The sequence below is a fragment of the Gobio gobio genome (genome assembly GCF_949357685.1).
Source record: "Gobio gobio genome assembly, chromosome: 2".
NCBI lineage: Eukaryota > Metazoa > Chordata > Actinopteri > Cypriniformes > Gobionidae > Gobio > Gobio gobio.
Genome location: NC_137098.1, coordinates 16,911,226 through 16,922,939, shown reverse-complemented (window position 1 = coordinate 16,922,939; position 11,714 = coordinate 16,911,226). Strand labels below are relative to the sequence as shown.

The 11,714-nt window shown below is 35.3% G+C and overlaps 1 protein-coding gene across 2 annotated transcripts in view; it reads right to left on the bottom strand.

The window, feature by feature from the left end:
- Nucleotides 1-337: 337 nt before the first annotated feature.
- LOC307122622 (equilibrative nucleoside transporter 2) overlaps nt 338-11,714 on the bottom strand; it is a 35,896-nt gene continuing 24,519 nt past the window's right edge. Inside the window, exons 11-13 of one of the 2 annotated variants that reach the window (XM_079810732.1) lie at nt 9,444-9,529; nt 8,041-8,237; nt 338-3,280 (exon numbers count right to left, since the gene is read on the bottom strand). In XM_079810732.1, the coding sequence (XP_079666858.1) occupies nt 3,169-3,280; nt 8,041-8,237; nt 9,444-9,529 (395 nt within the window). In that variant the 3' untranslated portion in view covers nt 338-3,168. The remainder of the gene's footprint in view (nt 3,281-8,040; nt 8,238-9,443; nt 9,530-11,714) is intronic. The other variant, XM_079810733.1, reaches the window with a different exon arrangement.

Here is an 11,714-nt window from a genome sequence, read left to right as displayed (position 1 = left end):
ACAAAATAAAACACATTGGACATTTACTTCAAGAATATTTGTTCTTAAATGCTTTTTCCTTCATGAAATCTTAATTCTACAAAAGACAAACAGGACCAAGTTTACATTCACTTTGCTGGCTGTTCAAATGTGGTTTGATTGTGGTTGTCAGGATTAATGCAATGACATTACGATTGTTTGATTCTACCTTGAACTGCAAGTTGCTTTCAACACTGTTAATGAATCTTGTGTTCTTGGAGGAATTCAAATGTGAAATCATGTAATAAGGTTATTCGATAAAAAGTACAACTAATCAACACTGTAACTACACCAATTACAAAATTAAACCATTGTCTTTGTAACATTTCAACATTTGTTGGTTTTATAAAAACATACACTACTCACATTCACATGGCACTTTGTACATTCCAGCATAGCATACAGAAACTTTAACATGACTTTTTTCCCTTTCACATAACTTGACATTCCATATGCACGAGAGTAAGTTTACGACTTAACAAAATCTTGTTACGTCTATCTAAGGCAGTGTTGCTGAGCGCAGATTCACATACGAGAGGATGAGATCTGTCTTTTTAGGTCCAAGTTATTAGAGCATAAACATGAACTTTACTGGACGGTTTTACTCATAGAAAAGTGTACATGGAGATCGCCTTACATTTTACTAGAAGCTTTTTGATGTGGTCTAACTAGGAGTTTTTAAACGTTTAGATGCCAAGGAGCCCAATAAATTTAATTTGGGAACACTTTACAATAAGGTTTCATTTGTTAACGTCCTTCCCTTGGGTCATTTGGACAGGGGGTTAATAAAGGCCTTCTGAAGCGAAGCGATGCGTTTTTGGAAGAAAAATACAATAAAGTAAAATATCTAGCTTCCGGTGGACAGCCTTCCGTATTCAACTTATGAAGAAAGTGCAACGCCTCTTGCAGTTCATTATGCTTACGCTACGTCCTACATCATACGTTGTGTCAGTTATGTTTTTTCCATAAGTTGAATATGGAAGGCGATCTGGTGGAAGCTACTGTAGATATTTTACTTTATAACATGTGAAATATGGATATTTCTCTTACACAAACACTTCGCTTCAGAAGGCATTTATTAACCACCGGAGCCATGTGTATTACTTTTATAATGGATGGATACACTTTTTTGGTTTTTGGTATAATCTGCCATTATAAAGCTTGGAAATGCCAGGACATTCTGAAAGAAGAACGTCATACACACCTAGGATGACTTGATCTTTAAAATATGATAATTTAAATTTTTGGGTGAACTATCCCTTTAACAAAACATTCATAAAATGTTAGCATATCACTTAAGAATAATTTAGGAATGTATAGTCATGTTTTATAAATGATTAGTTCATCATTAGCTAATAACTTATAAGTGAAGTGTTACCCTAACGTGAACATTTTTATTAACTAACATGAACAAAGATTAATAAAGGCTGTAAAAAGATATTGTTCATGGTTAGTTCATGCATTAACAAATGAGACCTTATTTTAAAGTGTTACCAATAATTATGTAAAGACAAATTAAATAATTGGCTTTTATAGTCATTACACAAGCCAAAAAAAGTGCAAATATATCTATACAATTACAATAATATATATTTTGTATATACTTTATATAATGTTGTATTAAGCAAATTATTTTCTATCCACTATTAGTTAGTTCTGTCAATAGAATAAAAAACAACAACATTATTTTCCTCATTTCCCAGCAGTCTTTCCATAGCAGACCGTCAAATTGGATAAACAATAGCCTTTTATTTTGACATAATTTTCTCTGAAATGTTCTGTGGGTCTCTGGTTAGACCAGATGTTTTTAAACTGGCGGTGGAAAGCAAACAGAATGATCTGAAATGCTTTCAGTTTTATTCTCATGTCTCACCTGCAGGACCATAAACCACCTGCAGGAAAATGTTTGCATTGAATATGCATGTTTGAACAGGTTACAGGGTTGATGTTACATGCATTACAGTACAAACGCAAACGCAAATTCTAACGTGAAATTCGAGTGAAAAAAAAATGCTTTCGAAAAAAAAAATGCTTTAAAAAAAACAAACAACAGGTTTAAATGCACCATAGTGCAGTAAGCTTAAGTAAAACCTAATGATCCATGTTATGACATGGGCAAAGAGCATGTTGAGTGCTTTAAATGAAGAAAATCTGACCTTTACATCAGTTGTACCGTTTTCTTTTGCTTATATTTATGCAATACAAAGTTTAAAATCAGATTTTAAAAGAGGTCTCAGACTTTTGGACACATATGCCCCCTTCAAAACTAGTAATCCCTGAAATGTACTTTTTTTCCCTTAAACCACATTCAAAACAAAATTAATTAATGAATTCAAAGAAAGAAAATTCTTTGTTGTATAATCCATTGGCCATGATGATAACAGTTTCCTATAACAACAGCTGCCGTTAAATGACGGATGATTCTGAAAGAAGTGAACATCATCCTATATATCCCTTTAACACTAGTAACATTAATACTAGTAACTAGGGCTGGGCAATAGCTAAAAAAGAACAATATTTAGTGATCACTGTAATTTTGTCAGTTTGGACATGCTTCTGATCATCATCCTTTGTTTGTTGGTCCTGGTGTCCTGATATTTAATATACAGTATATATCATGTCTCAGTTCAAGATTTAAAATAATACTGGATTTTCCACCCCAAAAAACATTTGTTAATGTAATACTTTTGCATATAAACTCATTTCATATGCACCAATATAACAAAACATCAGCAATATTCACCCATGAAGGGGTATGTTTGACCAACATATTTTACTTTTATATATTTAACAAATTGCTGAATCAGATCTTCCAATTCATTCAAATAAAACTGAACTGATTCACTGAAACCAAAAAAGTAGTATTATATTATCACCCAGCCCAAGCGGTTTCTGATGAAAACTATGGTTAGCGTATCATGCTGAATTTTGTTATGGAGAAATCCTAGAAAAATTATATTTCGGGTTGTCCCTTTAAACTGACTGTACGGTTTGTTCCCTTCACGTCAGCATTTGTCTTAAGCTGCCAAATAAAACTGAGTTTCAGTGCTTCCATTTTGAATTTGTCCACTGTGTGTGAACAGACTGACGCACAAGCATTAGCGCAGATGCCCTGAGAGTGGTCAGGTTTAGAGAGAGTAGTTGTGAGTGTCAGACCAGGAGCCGCAGAGGGAACGAGAAAGCTGCTCCCAACGACAAACCCAGCGACAGAAAAAATGTCATCAATGCGCCGGCTGTCTCCGCATCTTTTGGCTCCACAAGCCTCATGGAGAGAAAGAAGGAAAAAATGTCAAGGTGTAGCAACAACTATCAATAGCTGCGTTTACATGGACCCTAGTAATAGTAGCATAGTCAGAATAAAAAAAAAGTCACATGAAACCACATCAATCAGAATGAATCAGAAAGGAGAATTTTAGATTATTTACAAGTAATTTGTAAATAGAGAACCGGTTCCAAATTTCCCATAACCGGTGATTCGATAAGAAACGTGCATTACGGTTCCGCTTATCAGTTCCTGTACGCGCATTTTAATGTGATTTTAAACCATTCAATCTCAAAAAACTTTTGTGCTCTGCACACACACACACATATGCTACACACAGATTTTCCTGATGCCGTATCTATGATAACGTTAATCAAACAAAAGACAACGAGAAAATTCACTCGCTGTGCTAGACAGAATAACTTTTGTAATTATATTAATACTATATTAATACAATTAATTAATAAAATATAGGCTATAGTAATGAATAGTCTATATTTTATTAACCCCTAAATGCATCCCTTGGGTCTTTAGCGACCCGGGACGTCATTCACTACCTCCTCATTTCATTTTTTTTTTTTTTAAGTTAGACAACCTTTATAGTATTCCTCAATCAATTCATTATAAACAATATAACAAGGAAAAAATAATAAAGTTATAAAAGAATGCCTGTTTTTCAATAGATTTTTTGTAAAAAATTGTATAGGGTCGCTAACAGTGATGGGAATAACGGCGTTACAGATTAGGGGTGCACCGATCCGATATTAGGATCGGATATCGGCCGCGATACTGACAAAATAGCTGGATCGGGGATCGGAAAAATGAACAGATCCACAAGCCGATCCAGGTGTTTTTTTCCGTCGCAGCAGAACCGACGTCATTCGTCAGCTTCACGTGTGTCGCATGCTAGAAGAGACTCGGCTGTGTGGAGGAGATATTTCACGCTTGCCACGCGAACTAGTTCGCAATGTCTGCAAAGTAACTTAAATGTTTCGAGGGGAGGTGGTATTACTGCAAAGTCAGGGTTTTTCCTGCATTGAACATTTTTTGACGGCCACCAAAGCCTAATTTGATGAGTTATTGTGATTTACGAGCGATGTAGAACAGATGCTGCGCTTGTGACTGAGTGACAGAGAGACCGATCAGAGAATTCCTCCCCCGCGCACACTCTCTGGGTCTTCAAAATAATCAGCGTTAGCTCTCTCATATTTCACATATTAATCCAAATCAAAAGGTCGGAAGACCGAAACCATGTTGCACGTGACACATTCGGACAAATTTGTCCTTGAAATATCGCTGGTTGTGAATTGCGCTCAAAAAACATTGCCTCTTCTCTTACCAGCTGACATAAAGCATACTTTCAATAAACGGGAGACAAATTTTATTCAGTTATGAAGTGTTTTCTTTGTGTTGACATCTTTCGCGATGTTCTTACAGACGGGATTCGCACACAACGTGTCTGCTAATGTCCGATTCGTGACCTGATGACTCATTTGAACCGAATCATTTTAACGACTGGTTAGAACAACTGATCTGTCCAACACTGAACTCATGAATCAGTTTATTAATTTACTCAGAACGCATCTGAAATGAGAACACAAGTGCTTACCCAATTAAGCAAGAGTGGGTAGTAAGAATTATTTTTAATTATCGACAGTATTTCAGCTTATTTCTGTTGACAATGTGTAGTAAAATAAATAGGCCTAGCCTACAATCATTTAGACAGGAGTGAGGTGAAACCAGAACAAAGTTGTTATTAGCTAGCTGATCATTTTTATTAAATTGCATATGGCAGAAAATTAAGACTATTTGTTAATTTGTAATGCTACTTTTTAATATTGATATGATTATATACCAAAACAATGATCTGTAGTGTAAAAAATGTTTGGTAACTGTCAGATTACTATTGCATGTTTGACTGTTTTTTGTTTCCACTGCTACATTTTATTTATTTAAAGAAGTTTGATTACATTCTATTTTAGATTTGAAAGCACAATTGTTTTTTAAATAAATAAGAATTCAACACTTTACATTCATCTGTTATTTTGTCTTAGTTATGTTTAGTTAGTAAAGTCTGGTGCCTTTAGTCTCTTCAAGGAAGGTATAAGGTGGAAGATATACAGTTTATTATTAATTCAACAATAGTATCGGATCGGTATCGGGTATCGACAGATACACAAAGCCCAGGCATCGGTATCGGTATCGGGACTGAAAAAGTCGGATCGGTGCACCCCTTTTACAGATAAACGGCGTTACTAACGGAATTATTTTTTTCAGTAACGAGTAATCAAACGAATTACTGTTCCTCCCGTTACAACGCCGTTAGCGTTACTGAGGGGGAAAAAAAGCGGCGTTAGTCGCGTTACTATAATTGAGCTCACTGAAGCGCTTTTCATCCGAACAGGCTCTCTGTCAGTCGGACCTGCAACGTGTGTGTGTGTGTGTGTGTGCGCGCGCACCAGCCATGCGTGTTGGGGGTGGGTGCGGTGGTGCACATAACTGATGATGATGATTGGTGGGTGGGAGACAAGGTTGAAGTTGATAGGTTGAGTTCACACCTATTTTTTTCACGGTCTATGGTTCACACACACACACACACACACACACACACACACACACTAATGACGCACACGCATATGCACATTCAGCGATGGTCCAACGACTTCAAAGGTAGCTTTCGCAAACTGGAAGTATAAGCGCTACTTTTCCCTCGTTGAGGTGAAAGGTAAGAATATTTATGTAACATGCAACTTATGGCCTGGAAGAAAGAGTCTCTCCACGCCGGTGGCAAGTGATTCTGAAGCGCCTCACATCATCATATGCCACAAAATTAGTGGCTAAAAACCCAGGTGATAACGTGAGCTCCACTACCAAAGGAAAGTATAATACTGATAATATTTACACAATATTTACACTATAGTAGGCCTACTGATAATATTTACAATAATGCATTGAATTTGATAGGTGTCTCTTACATTGTCCCACAGCAACATTACAATAGAGTACATTAATGTACAATGTTTTATAATAATAATTTATTCTATTTAGTGTCCAATTCATTCATTTAACATATCTAATATTGGGGGCATCCAAGTTATTTGACATATTTGAACATTTGAAAAAAAAAAAAAAGTAACGCAGTAATTACTTTCCCTGGTAATTAGTTACTTTTATAATGATGTAACTCAGTTACTAACTCAGTTACTATTTGTAAGAAGTAACTAGTAACTATAACTAATTACTTTTTTAAAGTAACGTGCCCAACACTGGTCGCTAATGACCTGAGGTGTATATTTTTTTTCTGCACAATAATAATTGCATCTTTAAAAGTCCTCATGAAATCAAAATCAATCTTATTTACTTTGTTAGCACACATTACAGGTCTTAGGGTGAACAATTAATGTGTATTAAAGTTAATACACAGAAAAAAAAATTGTTTGCCGTGGTAATCTTAAATCAAAATCTGAAAAATAACTTCCGGTCTGGAATTGCGTTCCCTTTCTGATGACGGCAGTTTGACAGCTTGGGTTTGAATATCCTGAACCACTCCCCTCCAACCATTAGTCTGCTATGAGCGTGAGATGGAGAGGAGGAGCGCTGAAGTGAAACCCTGCCCTCTATTCAATATTCCGTTTCACTTGGAAATGCGTCACAGCACTGAAATAAAATCAGTTGCAACTTCCGGTTCACTGGGACTTTAATGACGGAATAAGTGCAATTCACCTTTATTCCAAAAGGTGGCAATGTCTGATACACAATAATGAAGTGACGTTTCAATCATAGTTACAACAGACTGAACAAGAAACAATAATAAGCATAATCTGCAAAACCTGAAATGGCTCAGTGATTTATTGCAGAGCAAGTACTGAACACAATCAAATATTAGTGTCACTGTCACTTGATGGTGGATCTGGTGAAGACGCTGTTAGTGATCAAAATATTGATTTTGAAGATGTTGAAAATGATAGGTTTTGAGAATATGTTTGAGATGGTGAATATGAGCCAGATGCTGAATGTACTGGGAAATCAGCTCTGACAAGCACAGTGATGATGGTATAAAACATCTGCAGACCAATGTTCAATCTTAAAAGATTGAGCTTGGTCTGGTGATAGCCAGATAACATCATAGCACAAACCGATTTAAAGCTTGTGACATAAACACAGACGTCAACTCATTACATTATTAAGCATTCATGTAAACACTAGGGGTGTAACGATACACTCCTGTCACGATACGATACTTTCTCGATACTAACCTCACGGTATGATATTTATCACAGCTTTTTTATTATTTAAATAATATTATTGTTATTATATTATTATTATATTTAACACACATATTCCCCCATTGCATTACAATACATTATATTCAACATTATATATATATAGTAGTAGTTTGTCACTGAAAAAAGGGGCACTTCAGCGCTGGGAAGATTAATGTGTATTTAAACTGGGTCATTTACGTAGTAGAAATGTGAAATTATATTTGAATTTGGTGCCTTCTAGACTGAGAAAGGACAGAAAATGTATTTGTCTCACGTGGATGAAAGACAACAACTCCCAGAATGCACTTGCTACGCTGCCCTACGAGACCACTCCCAAAGCCACGGCTATTGGTTATCCGCCCTCAACGTCGTTTTGATATTCATAGTAATAAACAATTTAAAATATATGGGAAATATATGTTATTTTAAACTGTAATAATATTTAACAATATTAATGTATTTGTACATATTTTGAGTTGAAATGCATGTACTCACTGTGGCGCATATGTCATGGACAGACACACACAGTATCCGCTGGACCCGGAGAAAAACAGCATGATTACGGCAAATACTGCGTCATTTGAGAAAAACACAGGCAGATTTCTCTCCTGCACGTTACACATCATGAGTAGTGGCACGAAGATCAGACGAGACACGACCAGCGCTGGGAACCAACGACTCTCTTTAGGGGGCTGCAGGAGACACAGAACATAAAGAAGAATCGTTTCATGTTTTTTAAAGTATAAAATAATAAGGCTCCACCACGCAGAACATTTCATCACAATATAAAAGGTTTTCATACGGACTGTCTTGAACGCCTGTTTATCCTTTTGGTCTCGTTTAAATCACAACAAAAATAAAATAATAACATTGATTGTGAAAATAAACAAAGTGAATGTAAAATATATGGATTTTTGTGAAAACCAAAAAACGTTTCCTCTGATGAATAGAACGTTCAGCAAGACGTAACAATAAGGTTTCATTTGTTAGCATAGGTTTCCACATTAGTTCACATGAACTAACAATGAACAATACTTCTAAAAAAAAAAATGTATGTTAGGTAAAAGTACATTTCAACATTTTCTAATTATTTTGATAATAACATACTGATCTACTTTAAGCTTTTTCTTCTTCTGAACCTAATTTTAAACAGTATCTCCTCCTAGAGCTTTAAAGGGTTAGTTCACCCAAAAATGAAAATTATAGTCCTAGGTGTATATGACATTCTTCTTTCAGACGAAAACAATCAGTGTTAATATTAAAAATGTCCTGGCTCTTCCAAGCTTTATAATGGCAGTGAATTGTAGGGTTATTTTTGAAGTCCATGGAAGTGCATATATCTATAATATAATTGCTCCACACAGCTCCGGGGGGTTAATAAAGGCCTTCTGAAGCGAAGTGATGCATTTGTGTAAAAAAAATATCAATATTTAAAACTTTATAAAGTAACATTTTTAGCTTCCGGCGGACCGTCTTCTGTATTCAACTTATGGAAAAAGTGTAACGCCTTGCGCAGTTCAAAATGCTTACGCTACATCTGACGAGCGTAACTGGTTTGCAATGTTGTCAGACGTAGCGTAAGTATTTAGAGCTTCGAGAGGCACTACACTTTTTCCGTAAGTTAAATACAGAAGACTGTTCGCCGGAAACTAGAAATTTTACTTTATAAAAGTTTTAAAATATTTATATTTTTCTTACACAAATGCATCGGTTCGCTTCAGAAGCCCTTTATTAACCCCACAGAGCAGTGTGTAGCAGTTATATGATGGATATATGCACTTTTATAGACTTCAAAAACGACCCAACAAATCAATTTCTTGACAGAAAAAGAAAAGTTACTACAATTTTTACAAAAGATGAATTAAGGGAAGAATTAAACAATAAAATAATTCACTCACCCACTTAAACTTTAACGTGGAAGTTCTGCCAATAAAGTCCATTACGTTAAAGATGAGAAAACAAACAACAGGAATGAAGAATCGTTCTAAGAGAAAGAGGGAGAGAGACAAAAAATATGATGTACAGTGAGACATTGTGCAAGTATGTAAGTACATTTTATTTAAGTCACTTTTACTTGGCTATATAGCTAAATATAAATTTAAAAAAATGGTGTAGAAATAATTTTCACTCACCATTTCTTTGTATTTTTTTGTGAAATTTACAAGCAAATTCTAAGTAACACGTTGAATTAAACATGACATTTTGAAGTGCAAAGACTGAAATAATATTTGTTTGTAAAATGTTTAGCAATAATCGTTGTTTGATTTACAACCTTGAGAAATAATTTTTACAGTGTATAGGTAGGGTGACCACCCGTCCCGCTTTGCGTTGTACCGCACAGCATTTTCACCCCTTGTCCCGCACATCGCATATTGAGAAAATGTCCCGCATTTTCATTAGTCTGTTGGTTTTTAATGATCATATTAAGAAAACATGCATGCATTATTTAGCTTTTTTAAGGAAGCACTTAATTTTTTCTTTTTGCGGCATACATTTTCACCTATATTTAATAGCTTCGTACCTAATAGTAACATCCCGCCTTACACAAATACAACAGCTGTTTTTAAATCCTATCCAGTGGTTGAAAAGAAAGGAGCAAACATGGTCACTAGTGGGTTGTGACGGCTGTCAATCAAAATGTGGAGTGGTCATTCATTCAATGTGTTCCCTGTCAGAGAACAAATGGATAATTCGGTAAATTAAAATTTTACAAGCAAAAAAAGAGAGAACATTTTCTTTTAGTAAAGACTGAGCTAGGACATATATCTAGGTGAGGCCATTAGAGGATACTGAAAGAGTGTTTTGCAGTCTATGTAAAAGCAGATTGTCAATTAACTAATTTCATGTTGTTTTATATTTTATTTGTTCATTATTTATTTTGTTGGATTTTACTTGGTCAGAACTGTTTAAAAATAGTTATCTACATGATGCCTGCTGCCTTTGGGTTCAGTGATGTTGAATTTAAATGACAAAATGCAAAATAAAGACATGTTATGTTCCATTGCAATGGTGTTTTCTGGAAGGGACTACAGAACAAAGTATTTTTATCAGCTGAAAGGTAGAATACAAATGTTTTTATTAAGTTAGATAGACATTATATAACCGTTTCAGGTTATGCTTTAATGTTGGTAACATGTCCCACACAAACTTAGTAATCGTCCCACATTTGGTTTGTTTGATGGTGGTCACCCTATGTATAGGGGGTGTTTGAATCTGCAATCTTTTAACGATTAATCATGCAGCTCTACTAGCAACATGTTAAAACATGCTTAAGCATACCAGCAATGTGTTAAATCATGCTAAAAACATGTTAGCAAAATGTAAACATGCTAGACACATACAGTCTCATATTAGAGACAAAATAATATGATGTACATCCTTATATGTATGAATCTGTAACAGTGAGACATTGTGCAAGTGTGTAGGTACTAGGGCTGGACCAGAATATTCAAATATTCGAATATTCGTTCAATGGGTTGGTATTCGATTTTCAAGTTTGGGATTCGAATATTCGTTTGTTTGTTTTTCTTTTCTTTACGCACACATGGCATCCCCCTCGAAATGCTTCTCATTCGCGCTTGCATACGTTTACACTATAAAACATGGTGAAATACAATACTCTTTTTTTAACAATTATTTTATAGTCTCGCAGTTTTTAATAGGATGGACAGTTGAATAGGAACCCAGCCTCGTTATACTTAATAAATATATTTGCTTCTCAGAATTCCCTGCAACAGAGTATACTCTGTCTAGAGTGCACAACTGTATGAGCTTATATGGAAGAAGCGCATGCCTGAGCTTGCATTTTGGGTTAAGCTGCGTTTGTTTGATATTGTGGAAAATAGAATAATAGAATCAAAATGTATTAGCCTTTTTACCCGTTAGGGATGTGACTGAGGAATGTTCCCTCACCGTCACATTGCAGTGCTTGTGCACAGAGCGGCTGTGAACGAATGAGGCCGTGCGCAGTTTACTTTCGGTTTGCCAATTCGAGGACAGGTTGCTTGAATTGTGGGTTTATTAGCCTATAATTCTTAATGAAAAACACAACAACAAAACAGTACAATGTCAAACTCCCTAACATTTTAATTGTAGTTAATCTGTTCTCTAAATGACAAAATTATTTTTACTACTATAATATATCAAAACTGGGACGTAACAGACCTTGT